The sequence below is a fragment of the Stegostoma tigrinum genome, chromosome 6 (assembly GCF_030684315.1).
Source record: "Stegostoma tigrinum isolate sSteTig4 chromosome 6, sSteTig4.hap1, whole genome shotgun sequence".
Lineage (NCBI taxonomy): Eukaryota > Metazoa > Chordata > Chondrichthyes > Orectolobiformes > Stegostomatidae > Stegostoma > Stegostoma tigrinum.
In genome coordinates this window covers 11,148,663-11,164,352 of record NC_081359.1, presented here as the reverse complement: position 1 = coordinate 11,164,352, position 15,690 = coordinate 11,148,663, and the positions used below count along the sequence as shown (strand labels likewise).

Sequence of the window (15,690 nt, the reverse complement as noted above, 5' to 3'; positions counted from 1 at the left end):
AGCTATAAAGAAAAGTAAGATAGAACACGAGAAAGAACGAGCACGGATTATAATGACAGATAGCAAACATTTCTATAAATATATGAAATGAAAACGAGTGGCTAAAATAAACATTGGCCCTTTAGAGGATGAGAAGGGGAATTTAGTTTTGGGATATGATGAAATGGCCAAGGCGTTGAACAGGGATTTTATTTCGGCCTTCAGAATGGAGGACACTAATAACATGCCAGTATTTGACAAAGAGACGAAGATAGGCGAAGACCTGGAAACAATCATTATTACGGAAGAGGTAGTATTGGACAAGCTAATGGAGCCAAGGATTGATAAGTCTCCTAGCCCTGATGGAATGAACTCCAGGGAACTAAAAGAGGTGGCGGGACAAATAGCAGTTGCACTGACGGTAATTTTCCAAAATTTGCTAGACTCTGGGGCAGTCCCAGCAGATTTGAAAACAGCAAATGTGAAGTCACTGTTTAAAAAGGGAGGTAGACAAAAGATGTAGAATTACAGACCGGTTAGCTTAAACTCTGCAGTGAGGAAGAAATAGCAAGGCATCTCGATAGAAATTGTCCCGTTGGGCAGACGCAGCATGAGTTCATGCTTGACAAATATTTTTGTAATTCTATGAAGATATTATGAGCAAGATAGACAATGGCGATCCAGTAGATGTGGTGTACCTAGATTTCCAAATGGCCTTCAACAAGGTGCCACACAAGAGGCTGCTGCATAAGATAAGGATGCATGGTTTTAGGGGTAAAGTATTAGCATGGATAGGGGATTGGTTGACTAACAGGAAGTAGAATGGGGATAAATAAGTGCTAGATAACAAAGTGTGAAGCTGGATGAACACAGCAGGCCAAGCAGCATCTCAGGAGCACAAAAGCTGATGTTTCGGACCTAGACCCTTCATCAGAGAGGGGGATGGGGAGAGGATTCTGGAATAAATAGGGAGACAGGCGGAAGCAGACTGAAGATGGGGAGAAAAGAAGATAGGTGGAGAGGAGCGTATCGGTGGGGAGGTATGTGGGGGATAGGTCAGTCCAGGGAAGACGGACAGGTCAAGGAGGTGGGATGAGTTTAGTAGGTAGGAAATAGAGGTGCGGCTTGAGGTGGGAGGAGGGGGTAGGTGAGAGGAAGAACAGGTTAGGTAGGTGAGGACAACCTGGGCTGGTTGTGTGATACAGTGGGGGGAGGGGACGAACTGGGCTGGTTTTGGGATGCGGTGGGGGAAAGGGAGATTTTGAAGCTTGTGAAGTCCACCTTGATACCGTTGGGCTGCAGGGTTCCCAAGCGGAATATGAGTTGCTGTTCCTGCATCATTGTGGCACTGCAGGAGGCCCATGATGGACATGTCGTCTAAAGAATGGGGAAATCTAAACATTGGGGAAACCAAGCGGAGGCTTGGGGACGGCTTTGCAGAACACGTCCGCTCGGTTCGCAATAAACAACTGCACCTCCCAGTCGCGAGCCATTTTAACACCCCCTCCCATTCTTTAGACGACATGTCTATCATGGGCCTCCCACCCAGATGCACCCCACTGCCCTATTCTTGTAATCCTGCATTGGTCATGGCTGATCCACCCAACCTACACATCCCTGGACATTAAGGATAAGTTAGCACGGCCAATCCACCTAACCTGCACATCTTTGGGCTGTGGGAGGAAACCGAAGAACCCAGAGGAAACCCACGCAGACACGGGGAGAATGTGCAAACTCTAAACAGACAGTTAGCTGAGGCTGGAATTAAACCTGGGTCACTGGTGCTGAGGGAAAGAGCCATGTGTTGCCCCTCCCCCATTCACGCTCTCCCTCTTCCCCACCCCCACTGCTCTCCTCTCCATCCCCAATCCGCTGCAACGCCTCCATTTTATAGAATATAGTCCATTGTACTCTGAAGTAACCCTCTTAGATATCCACTACACCTCCAATTTTGGTATCATCCGCAAACTCAATAACCATAGGGTGGCACGGTGGCTTAGTGGTTAGCACTGCTGCCTCACAGCGCCAGGGACCTGGGTTTGATTCCAGCCTCAGGTGACTGTCTGTGTGGGTTTCCTTCAGGTGCTCCGGTTTCCTCCCACAGTCCAAAATTGTGCAGGCTAGGTGGATTGGCTGTGCTAAATTGCCTGTAGTGCCCAGGGATAGTTGGGTTAGACATGGGAAATTAGGGGAATGGGCTTGGGTGGAATGCTCTTCAGAGGGGTGGTGTGGACTTGTTGGGCCAAATGGCCTGTTTCCACACTGTAGGGATTCTATGATACCTCCTTGATCTTCATGACACACCCTTTATCTAGGTTCCTGGCATACTCATCAGACAAACCTCAGAGATTTATGCACCTTGCTCCCTGACATTTCTTTTTCTAGTGTCCCTGCTTATTGTCTTTATTTAGGCTGTACAAATAGTGGAATATAGTAACACTTTTGCTGTTTTCTTTACAGGAATTTTCTTTGTAAACTTCCCTTTTTTGAAGTTTGAATTTTTCTGACAGCATGCAGGGTGCAGGTCAAAATAATTAACAAGGGCAAATAATTTGTTCATTGTTAGTGGAACAAAAAACTGGCAAACATGCCACCCTTTAGGCACTTCCCAGAGCCTTGATAATCTCGGTTCAAATGGCTGAATCTCCCTTTGCAGTTATGTTCACAGCCAATTTCATGAGAAGACACACACTGGCTGTGAATTGCTTCAATGTGATAGAGAATTGTGGCAGACAGCTGCAACAATTCATGTGTTCTTGGTACCAGCTTGCAGAATTGGTACTTACAGCCTTAGGCTGCTCACAGGGTATTTTTTTTATAGCATTGAATATTTATGGAGACATTTCCTATTTAGATGGAAAATTATTGGAGTGTAGGCTGAGTGGTGGTGGGGCGAAGGAAGGGTTGGTGCTGGTGAGGCACAGGTGTCACATTTCACTTTTTATTGGGTCCCTAGCTAGTGAAACTCTGTAACGTCATTGCTGCACCTAAAGATCTAATGTCCCCACTCTCTTCAATTTCACAGACGCCTACAGGAGTGCAGCAGCAGCAGGAGATGGATTTTGCTTCATAGGTCACAAATGTCAGGCAGGTAGTGATTTTAATAGCATCGCTAGTGGTAGTCTGTCTTCTCCTACCTCCTTGCAGCAATCTTAATTCACAAGCATGCAGAAAATGCCAACTGTCTCAATAGGCCTGGCTCATTTTCTTGATGCTGGGAGCATCAGAAATGGACACTTCCCACGAATATCATGCTTGTCGTCCCTACAACAAAATGATAGGGGACAGGAAAAAGGGGAAATATTTGTTATCCAGCCCCTTTGAGCAATCAAATTTAATTCAGGGAAGTGCAGTGACCTTTGTTTTACCAGTGTATTAACAGTTAATAACCACATGGTATTTTTGACACAGCTTCTGACTTAGCTAAGAACTAGTCTAACTCCTCTTGAGGGCATGCACAGAATAATCAATGCAGCAGCTAGCAGTGTATTTCAGAAGCTCACAAGTCTCTGGGAAAAGAAACACCTTTCCCATTACTACCTTTGTGTGGTTTAAATGCTTTTTTTTTAATAGAAAGGAGGATGTTTAGATTTCAAGGCGTAGAGCTGGATGAACAGAGCTGGCCAAGCACCATCAGAGCAGGAAAGCTGATGTTTCGGGCTTTGACCCTTCTTCTGTTATCTCAGATTCTCCAGCATCTGCAGTTCCTATTATTTCTGATGTTTAGATATTGTTACCTTTTGCATTGTCGCCGTTACCTTTAGGCCACAACAGGCATACATTTCAACTTGGAATTGATACATTATTAAAGAGGAGAAGCTGCTTTCTTAGCAAATAGCAAGGAGAATATTGTGGGTCTTTTTAGTGTCACCAAACATCTACACTGTAAACAATACCGGCAAACATCGTTACTCGACATGGATGATAGAGCTCCAGGTTACATAGTGTAGGTGGTTTCTTTAGTCTCTGTTGCAGAGCTTGGAGATTGAGGGTTTTGTGGTCAGCATGTTTTTAAAAGGTAGTTACCTCACAAATTATGGATGTGAAGGCAGAAAGGAAAAGGCCTGATCAGCTTTCAAAGCACTACATTTACAATAGCTGATGATACTCGATACTTCAGAGCCCTTACAACATTATGACAATAGTATGAAAATGTCTGCTCGAGAACTGGGTGTGCCTCGATACAGGCTGCTCCAGTACATCAACAACATTGGTGTCTGCCCAACAATGTAGGAAGTTGCCCAGATATGTGCTGTGGATAAATCCAACCATGACAATTCTCATCTTATTGGTCGTTCGATCGTCAAGAAATAGGGAGAATCGTCGACAGTGCTATCAAGTGACATTGCAAAGGTATAATCAGGTGACTCTGTTTGGGTTCTGCCAGGCCCACTTAGCTCCTCAGTTCACCACAACCTTAGTCTAAACACGTTCAAAAAGAACTGAAGTTAAGAGATGAGAAGAAAGGGACTGCCACTGACTCCAGTGACAATCAGTCACTGTCTCGTCACTGACAGCCAGGCACCACTGGTATCACCTGTGACACCATGGACAACCAAATGTAGCATCAAGGATTTCTAGCTAAAACAGAAATAAGTGGGAATCGGGGACAATTCTCTGTTGGCTGGAGTCATATCTAGTAAAAAGATAAATAGATTTAGTGGCTGAATGTCAACATTTCAACTGTAGGAATTTATTGCAAGAGCTTCTCAGGATAGAGTAGAGCCCAAACATTGCTAGCTACTTTATCAATGATAATTGCACCATGTTCAGTACTGTTCACAACTCCTCAGAAATTACAGTCATAGAGTCATAGAGCTATATAACATGGAAACAGACCCTTCGGTCCAACTCAACCATACGAACCAGATATCTGTAATTAATCTAGTCCCACTTTGTCAGAATTTGACCCACATCCCACAAACCCTTCCTATGCATATACCCACTCAACTGCCTTTCAAATGTTGCAATTAAACCACCTCCACTTCCTCTGGCAACATCCATGCACGATCCTCTGTGTGAAAAAGTTTCCCCTTAGGTCCCCTTAAAATCTTCCCCTTCTCATCTTAAAGCTATGCCCTCCAGTTTTGGACTCTTCTACCCTGGGGGAAATACCCTATTCATGCCCCTTACGATTTTATGAACTTCTATAAGGTCACCCCTCAGCTTCCAAAGCTCCAGTGAAAATAGCTCCAAGCCTGTTCACTCTCTCCCTGTAGCTCAAACCCTCCAACCATGGTAACACCCTTGGAAATCTTTTTTGAACCCTTTCAGATTTAACCACATTGAATTTAGCCTGTGTCCTTATGCAGCTCGACCTGAATAATCCCCAGAATTAGGCTGGTAAATGGCAGGCAATTTGCTACAGAAGTGCCAGGCAATGATCATCTCCTACAAGAGAAAATCTAACCATTGAGCTTTGGCATTGAATGGTATTATCTAGCTGAATTTCTTATTATCAATGTTCTTGGGGAGGTGGGAGGTTGGAATCATTGACAAGAACCTCAACTGAACCAGCCATATTAGTAATAAAAACAGGTCTGAGGTCAGGCTTTCTAAAGCAGGTAACTCATCTGCTGTTTCTCCAAAGCTCATCCACAAGGCACAGTCAGGCTTGTGATGGAAAAATCTCCACTTGCATGGACGCATGAAACTCCAACAATGCTCAGGGTAATTAGATTTGCAATAAATACTGGCATATCCCACAAATAAATAAAATAAACCCATTGCTTTTTATATAATTGCAGAGCAGAGCTAAACAAATTTGTGGTTTTTGTTGCTAAATTCACGTAAATAATTTCACGCCATTGAAAGATGCTGAACACTCAACATTAAAGCAAAGGGAAATATTTTAGTGTAACGTATCTGTAGTGCTGTCATTTTCAGTCCTTAATACAGGTAAAAATTTACAATCAATGCCCGCATTTTACATTTTTCTTACATTTACATTGCAATTCCCACTTTCCAACACGTTGTAAAATATATATGACTGCATCATGGTAACCACAAAAAAAACTCTTCTCAAAAATATTCAGTTGAGAGCACCAACAACACTTTATACCATGTGCAGGATGATTACACATATTTATTTGCATATATATATATAATGAGGAGTGAAATCATACCTCAAGTGGAAAAAGAAATTTGGAACACGTTTGCTACATACAAAAGTGCTAATATCAGAATGGTAACTGCTATCAGCCAGTTTCACAATTAATGCTTTATTAATGCATGAGTGGATGGCTAGAGATAATGAAAATGAGATGATCAGAAGAAGTTAATGATCAACAAACGCTGCTCACAGGGATATGTGAGATTACTTTGCTTTGAAGAAACTGGCTACAAAAAATAACTTTACGTTATTTAAGGACCTTCTTACCTTATTAGGTATATAAGTAAAATATTTCATATAGCTTGCTGCTTCAATACATTAAGTAGCTATAATGGTTTTTCACCCTCAATTTAGAGATTTTATTATTGAAAGATATAGTGGCCAGGATTTATGATAAGTCTCAGAGGCTTTGCTGTCCTTTAAATGTCTGCCTCTATTTCCAACAGATCACACTTTTACCAGGAGTGCAAAAGGGGCTGGGCACAATTCACATATGAAGAAAACTGAAACTCAGTGCTTTGGTTAAACAGGTCCCATTTTTGTTGGAAAGTGGATTAGTGAGAGTTGAAAACTATCTGATCAAGTGGTTACAGTCACTGTTAATTTATATTAGCCCTGTGGCTATCAAAATAGTTTTGTTAATCGTTGACTGCTTTCTAAAACCTTCATCTATCTAAGCAATAGGTTGAATGGTTCAATTGGATTTATTTCAAGCTGGGCACCTGAATACAAGTCTGCTATTTTGACAAGGGATTAAGTAATTCAGGCCACTAAGTTACTTTCAAGAATGAGATTATTTTTATTATAGTGAAATCAAAAATAGATACTCAGATGTTTCTAAAATGAGAAAATATCTTTTCTTCCAGAGGGTGGAGGATATCTGGAATTCCATGACAGGATTGGTGGTCAAGCTGGAATCCCTCAACTTGTTTAAAATTTTATCTGGACATGCAACTGAAGTGTTGTAACCTACAAGGGTTTCAGACCAGGTACTGGGAGGAGGAACTGGAATGGGCAGCCAGGATTTCTTCCTCAGTTTCCACGTCATGATGGATGAAGCAATCTTTTCTGCTCCACAATGTTTGCTTTGTCATAGCTTTTCTTTCAGCATTGCAACCAAGAGGATTTTTTTTTAAATGGACAGTAACTGGGATGATAAAATGTACAACGACTGTGCAATTGGGATTTGGGGTTATGCTCAGTGGGACTCCAGTCAAATGATCACAGATCGATGGTTGGAAAAGTCCTTGGTTGCCTCTTCCTCTTCATGGTCCGCCTTTACCTTGGTCTTCCCCTTTTCCATCTCCTGCTTTTAAGATGTTCTTTCCACCTGGTGGCAAGGGTTGCATCATCATAGTGATCAGACTGTGAAAATTATAGCACACCATATAAATTGGGACACATGTTCACCAAATGTAGTTGGCTGGGCTCCTCAAGAATGGTGCTGAAGAAGTGGATCTGCTGCTTCAGCACCTGAAAAGGTCTACTCCATGATATTTAACATGGCAGCATCTCTTTATATATAGCCAAAGATCTTTGTTCTTGGACAATTCTTGTAACTCTTCTTTGCACCCTCTCTAGTCCCTTCAAATCTCCCTAAAATTGGTGTCCATAATGGAACACAATGCGCCAGTTCAGGGTAAAACAGTGTTGCACATAAGTTCATCATAACCTATCTGTTTTTGTCCTGTTTGATCCTGTTTCTAAAGCCAAGATCTCCTTTGTCATTTTAGCCTTTTTCTTAAATAGAAACAGAAAGTGCTGGAAAAGCTCAGTAAGTCTGGAGTCAACTGTTGAAAGAAAAGCAGAGTTAATGCTTCAGTTTCAATGTGGTTTCTCTTCGTAACCACTTTCTCAACCTATCAGCCTTCAATTACCTGCATCTCTGACCTTGCATCCCCTTAAGTATTATTTACTTTTACAATTATTGCCTCTTCTCATTTCCTTACCCACACTTCTATGCCCTAAATTCTGTCTATCATTTGTCCATGTGTTCCACCAAACTGCCTGCACACTCTTTGTTTTTTGCTCCATTCGTCACAGTTCACAATGCCTCCATATTTTGTGTCATCTGCAAAAGTTGGAGTCATGCCTTACAGAGCATTAACTGGCCCTTTATAATGTGGGCTCCACCTTCTCTTCCAAGCTTATTATGTGGCAATTCATTTACCCCTTTATAAACAATAAAAACTACAATCCCCTCACCAGCACTTTCTGTTACCTTTTCAAAGAGGAGAGGAGAAAGGGAGGTGGTGAGGATCTTGATACAGATAGTCAGCATTCCTAAGGGAAGCAGACGAGGTTAGAATCCTGAGACACATTATTAGCAATAGATCTATATTAAGTGTAGTTGATTAGAATTGACTCTTTCTCTGCTGCAGAGGAAAGAGGTAGCTGTTTGGTCAATCTCTGGCTTTCCTATTCTTAAATTTTAACAGGATCTAAATTGGTGGTAACGCTAATAAACTATACAAAAAACTAAGAAGGAAGTGAATGATGTAGTTAAAAGGTTAAAACTCATTAAAGATAGCAGATCGGTGATGTGTCAACTTTGCAATATGTTGGAGCTTCTACATGCCACTTTGATCCAGGGTGGAAACATCTGCATGGTTTCAATTTCAGCAGCTTCACCTGTGGGTTTATGAGCTGTAAGCTGAACTACAGACACTGCAGTGCATCAGGAGGTGGGGGAAGGAAGGATGGTCAGGAAAGTTATCTAGGTTCTTACACCAGGAAGCATTCATACCACTTAGGATAGGGCCATCTGATTTAAAAACAATAGTTTTAGGATTCTCTAAACCTATTTGGATGACAGTGGGGGTACTGCACAGTTGATGCACAAAATAATCATATCACCATGGTACGTCTAAGTGGGTAAAGCAGTAAGGTATGTTGCCTTAGTGGTAATAGCAGCAGCAGTAATAGACAGAACAGCAAGGGATCGACACTTTTATTTTCCCCTCAACTCTTTATTCCTGCATAAATTGGCAAAAATAAAGGCCTCATTTTCAGTAGGAGGCAACAATGACTCCGAGCAAATCACAAATCACAGTGTTTCTGTTACACCTTGAGATAGTCAGCTATTTTGCTGCATCCTTGAAGCTTGATCCTTGTTTGGTTTTATAGAGAAAGGAAGTTGTTACATGAAATGCAATTATTTCATCACAGCTTGAGTATAAAAGAAACAGAGTGTGTTGGAGAGCAGCAGCCTTACAGCTAAGCTTTGCACCTTCTACAAGCGATTCACAAAATTCATTGCTCTGAGACATAGATTTTTAGAAGTCAGTATTAGCTACTCACCAACATGAGAAGCAGAACAATGTCAGGATTGTCACACGCACATGCTACATGCAGAGCAGTCCATAAATCCTCATCTTGTCGATTGACATTCACTCCCCTTTCAATTAGAATCTCGGCAGCAAAGATGTTGTCATATCGAGCGCACTGTTCAAAAGGAGAGTGCAATGTGTTAGCAATCTTAATATCTTGCATCTTTACAATTACTTTTCTATCTTGCCAATTTAAGGAATATAAAGTAAAAGTAGAAAATCTACCCATGGTGTTTTTTTAAACACATTCTTTCATGTGGGAATTCCTGCAACAGCATTTGTTGCTCAACAACGAATTATTCTTCAGAAGTTAGTAGTGAGTTTTCTTGAAAGGCAGCAATCTATCTGGTGTAGATATATCTGTAATCTTGTTTGGAAAAGAGGTGAGATGATGAGATGAAGCCATGGTCCAGGACAGGGGAGCACATCAAGGCTCAATAAATGTATCTCCAGGGCTGTAGGGGGCACCACTGGGCTGAAGTTATGAGCAAGCCAAGAGCAATACTGCAGCCAGCAATTACTGTCAATGGCTCAGGGCGAAGGAAACATTTTGAACCAAATGGTAGAACAATCGGCAAGGTGGGCATTTTGTGACAACACAAAGGAATGCAGAAAATGTAAGCATAAGTGATTTGGACATAACACCCAGACATTTTAAATTCCACAATGCATTGTATCAATTCAGTGGATTTTGCTGTAATTATGCCGATGCATTTAATGGGAATCAAAGGGGAGTTTGATTCTCAAAGTTACTTTCATTTTAAATTTTGCATAGTTCTTAAATTTGCACAGATAGAATGGTTTTAATAAGGGTTGGAGATCTCAGAAAATCTGTATCAGAAAATTGCCTGGTAAAGGCAATTTTGGTCAAAAGTGCTAGGAGGTTGAACAGAAGTCACATACATCAATATTAATTGGTATGCTGTGATTTTGTCAATTTCCTTGCCCAATCTGCAAAATCTCTTCGGTGCCTAGAACCTATCATTATAGCTCTGACCTTTGTAGCAATTGCTTTCAGTCAAGAAAAATAATATCCTCCCCAAAAGTAACGTATATTTTCTGCAACTTTTATGATCCTGGCTTTTTAAAAAATAGACCTCACTGACTGGATCAACATTTATTGCCCAGCCATCATTGCCTTTCAGAAGGTGATGGTGAGCTACGTTTTGGAACCACTGCAGTCCATGTTCTGTAGGCAGATCCATAATGCCACTAGGACAGCAGTTATGGCATTTTCACCCCTCGGTAACAGTGAAAGAATGACAATATATTTCCAAGTCAGACGGAAATTTGCAGGTGATATGCATCTCCTTTACATTTAGAGTTTTCACTTAATCTGCAGCTCGTTATTTTGAAAACTTCCAGCCCAAATTCCTTCTTATTGGGAGATATATTTCTTCAGGCTTGCAAGGTTGTTTGTTAGAGAAGGTTAATTCAAGTTTCAGCCAGCCAGAAATATAAACAAAACACTCTATGTTTGAACATAACCTGCCATGGCTAACCAATGGTTGTTGTGTAATTACAGTACGTTATAAGAAGTGGAGTAGGCTACTTGTCAAAAACGCGCTCTACCACCTCAGAGTCATTGAGGCAGAACTCATATGTATCTGAATTTATCTTGATACACTCAAACAAAGCCCACCAATCTCTAGGATAGATAATTCCACTTCTATGTAGGAGCTCTGATGAAGAGTCATCTAGACTCAAAACGCTAGCTCCATAGATATTGGAGTGATCCTTTGTGATCTCCAGCATTTGTTGTTTTCAATCCACACTTCTATTACCTTTATGTAAAGAAAAACTTCCTAATTTCTCTCCAAAGTAGCCATGCTCAAATTTTAAGTGTATATCATATTGTTCTGGACATAGAGAAAATAGCTTCTCTGGGATAAATTTTCAAACCCCAAAAGTATCAGGTTTCAAACTTCACTGCATCAATGGCATTGACACCGTGTAATCTTCAAAGCTGCAGCCATTATTTGGTTTGGGGGTGTGTTTGCTGATTAATTTCATGTGAGGTACATTGGCAGGATGGGTAAAAAGTTTATTATTCGATTTTGTTATGCCCTATTGTTGTTTGGTTGACCATGTGCATCTGGTGACTGCATTTGGTGCCGTGAGAATGAATCATAACTGTGGGTGTAATTCGGTATAAAAGGAAACTGAAAGCTCAGGCTACAGATATATTTGCCATAAATATCCTGATGCATCATATTTGCACATATCTGAGACATAAAACACTATCGGTTTGTCTTTGCAAAAGGATAAACGGGGATAAGGGACTACCAGAGATAGTTTGGACAGTCATCATGAGGTGGACTCACAGGCTTCTGATGTTCACCTTGAGGCCCTGATGAAGGCTGTGATGGACGGGGGAGTTGTACCCATACCTCCCATCTGGAAGGAGAGCTCCTCTAGTGCGGTGAAGCAATCGTGCCTAGAGGTAGCCATGCAAAATGAAGTCTCACATTCCTCTCAAGTGTCTCAATGCTGTCTCCTAACAAAACTGTCCTTTTTAGCTCTGGCGTTGCGCCTCTGCATGAACAGCTGAGTTTCACTGTCCATTTTTTACACCAGAGTCAGGAGCACTAACGTATCACCACTGTGTCCTTGATTCCCAGGCTTTAATGTGCCTCAGCCTCTTCATCTTCCCATAATGGCCATTGAAAATTGATACCTATTGTTAGCTATTCTCCTTTACGGTTCCACAAAGAGCTCAAAAAGCAACTGACCTTAGGTTTTTGGATTTCCAGCTCCTCATGCTGCTCTCCCTTTGAAAATCTAAACAAGTCATTGAGGCATTAGGAACTGATGACGCCATCCAAAGGCACAAACTTCTGGGTCCACCCACACTTGAACTAGATGTTGCAGGAATTGAAATTCAGCTCTATGTACCTTCTTTTTGCTTTCAATGTGATTTACTGTTCAAATGCCTCAATTTGATTGTTCAACAAAGGTCTACAATCAAGGGAATACATGAAAGGTTTGCAGAGCCACTCATCTTAATTTAAATGGCACTGAATTTCATCAAGGTCAAGGTATCTTTCTCAATTTTAGTATCCAAAACAGAATGCATTTGTCCAGAAGTGTTCTAACTAACACAGAATATAGAATTGTACAGTGCAGGGATGTGCTCTATGGCCCACGATGTTGTGCCAAACATGATGCCAAATTAAACTAATCCCTTCTTTCTGCCCTTGGTCCATATTCCTTCATCCCTTGCGTATTCATGTGCTTATCTAAAAGCCCCTTAAACCACCCTATTGTATCTGCCTCCACCGCCACCCTGGCAGTGTGTTCTAGACTCCAATCACTTTCTGTGTAAAAAGCATGGCCCTTGCATCTCGTTTGAACTGGCCCTCTCTCACAATAAATGTATTTCCTCTACAATTAAACATTTCAACTCTGGAAAAAAAAGTTCTGACTGTCAAACTTATCTATGCATTTCATAACTTAACAGACTTCTATCAAGTCTACACTTAGCCTCTGCTGCTGCAAAGAAAACAACGCAGGCTTTTCTAGCCTCTCCTTATAGCTCATACCCTCTAATCCAGACAGCATTCTGGTAAACTTCTTCTGCACCCTCTCCAAAGCCTCTGCATCCTTCCTGTAATGTCTTGTACTCATTTCCGCAACCAATAAAGGCAAGCAGGCTATATGCCTTCTTTACCACCCTATCCACTTCCATGTCCAGGGAGCTAAGGACTTGAACCCCAAGATCCCTCTGTACATCACTGCTGTCCAGGGTCCTGCCATTAACTGTACACATTTCCTTAACATTTGATCTCCCAAAGTGCAGCAAATCTCACTTAGCCAGATTAAACTCCACCTGCCATTTCTCCGCCCAAATCTGCAACTGATCTATGACCTGCTGTATCCTTTGACAATCTTCCACTCTCTCCACAACTCCAGCGATCCCTGCTGAACATCATTAGTCATTGAACTCCAGACAGAAAAACACCCTTCCACATCATCACATACTAGAATCTCATGGCATGATTTGCCTGAGTACATATTTTGCATGACCTCAGGAAAGAAAAAAAAGTCTGTTTATGCTGTTTTTGCAGCTCACAATGTTGTGTTTGGATGCTTACAGTAGCAGAAATGAGTAGAACAGTAAGGCAGTCACCAACTTACTCAAATCAAGAAATGATGGACAGAAGATGTTGGATTAGCACAGAAATTTATCTTAAATGTCATTGTGACAGAGAATGTATCAGGGTTAAGAAAGGAGATGCAAGTTATTAAGGGATTGATCAAAAATTAGCATGAAGTGCCAGGAGGAGGGGCACCAGTGAGATACAAAAGTAGCGACAACAACAGTGGAATATGCCTGTGCTGAAACGGAGAAGAAAAGGTCAATATGAACGTAAGTGGCAAGCTGAAATAAGCATATTGACAGCATACGGACAGAAATTAGTATGAAAAGGCAACGTCCAGAAGAGAAAATTTAAAAAGGCTTAGAATCTTGGTATTAACGTTTGAAAATATATTTCTATACCTCTTTCAGAATTGTAGTGTCATTTTGAATTAATAGTATTTGGATGCCCAAGGAGTGTTTCATGATCCATCTGTTTCTAACGTCAACCTGACAGCTGTTACTATTGGCAAGAAAATACTCACGGCAGTGTTAGCAAAAAAAAAATCTTCTGAAAATAAACCATCCATTTAATCTCCAACTGTGTGATAGAAGTGTGATATAAGATTGCATATTTTTGCATCGATCTCATTAAGCTAAACATTAGTGATAGATAAGACATTTTACCTTTCAGTTTCTTATGAAGAATGCATAAAGTCAGTACTATCAATAAGTAAAAAGCATCTTATGATCTGTCTAGCTGTAAATTTTTGTGCACTCAAGCCCATTTCTTTCTCAAATGAAATAGTAGCTCTGGATCTTTATCCTAAGTTGTACAGCATAAGCTTGCTACATCAGTCTTGGTAATGGGGTGCACTCTCTAAAATGGCAGGATATTTGTTCTGTGAGGGAAGCAGATACTGTGTGGAGTTGAGTCCACAACCCACAGACTACAGGCACTCACAAGGGTTGCCAAGTGGCAACAAGGTTACTACAAAGAGGCTAGCATCGGCTTCTGGGAAGGTACATGATATTATTTGGAAACTTGGATTCTAAAGTGAACAGAATCAATAGTAGTTTCCATTTTGGATTATATTTCTATACTGTGTTAAAATTTTTGAATTCAATGAGTCATACAGTGCTGTCTGACAATTTGGTAACATGCATTTAAGTGAGGCTTGAAAAAACTATTGAAGCGAATAGTTCAGTGCTTGAGAAAACCTGGATGGAAGCAGAAGAAAGATAACTGGGCTTCTACCTAGCAACAAGGTGTCCCTTGACACAGCAAAAGAGAGAGAGAAGCAGGTTCTTTTAGAGAGACAGAGCCAACTAGAAGGTTGATGGTCGAGGTTTGGAACTCTCTTTCACAGACGGTAATGAATGCTTGATTGGGTGTTAATTTTAAATCTGTAATGGAAAAAGTTTTGTGAAGCAAAGGTATTAAGGGATACGGGCCAAAGGAATAAGATCTTATTGAAAGGTGGAACAGGCTCAAAGGGGTAAATGGCCTGCTCCTGTTCCTATGAGTGTGCAGGTTTCTTTTAGAAAGAAGTAGGTCACTGAAATAAAAAGGCTTAGATCAGCAGCAGTACAATTTAGCGGTGTCCTGAAGTGTCCAGGCAGAGGGCTTCGGTGGCTTAAAAATTAGTAAGAGAAAACCTCCTTTAACAGAAGGCTTTCAGACGTCAGAGAGGAAGAATCTCTGCAAGGTTGTTGAGTGCAGGAATTCAGGCTATTTTCCCTGGAGTTTCAGACACTGAGGGGTGACCTCATAAGAGCTTATAAAATCATGCGGGCAGGGATCGGGTGAATAATCAAGGTCTTTTCCCCCAGGGTAGAGGAGCCAAAAATGAGAGGGTGTAGGTTTAAAATGAGACAGGAAAGATTTAAAAGGGACCTAAGGGGTGGCTTTTTCATGCACCGAATGGTGAGTGTATGGAATGAACTACCACAGGGAGTGGTGTAGGCTGGTACAATTACAACAGTTAAAAAGCATCCATTTGTTTATATGAATAGGGATGGTTTGGAGGGATATGGGCCAAATGCTGGCAAATGGGACTAGATTAAATTGGGATATTGGTCAGCATCGGCAAAGTTAGATGGAACGGTCAATTTTTGTGCTATACATCTGTATGACTCTATACACATGTTTAGGGATATATCAGAGATAATGGGAACTGCAGATGCTGGAG

General features: G+C 41.2%; 1 protein-coding gene across 7 annotated transcripts in view; it reads right to left on the bottom strand.

Moving 5' to 3' along the window:
- The window catches only part of myo16 (myosin XVI), a 360,735-nt gene that overhangs the window by 244,551 nt on the left and 100,494 nt on the right, over positions 1 to 15,690 (bottom strand). For all 7 annotated transcript variants that reach the window (XM_059646418.1, XM_059646419.1, XM_059646420.1 and 4 more), the window contains one exon: positions 9,392 to 9,535. In XM_059646418.1, coding sequence (XP_059502401.1) covers positions 9,392 to 9,535 — 144 coding nt within the window. The remainder of the gene's footprint in view (positions 1 to 9,391; positions 9,536 to 15,690) is intronic.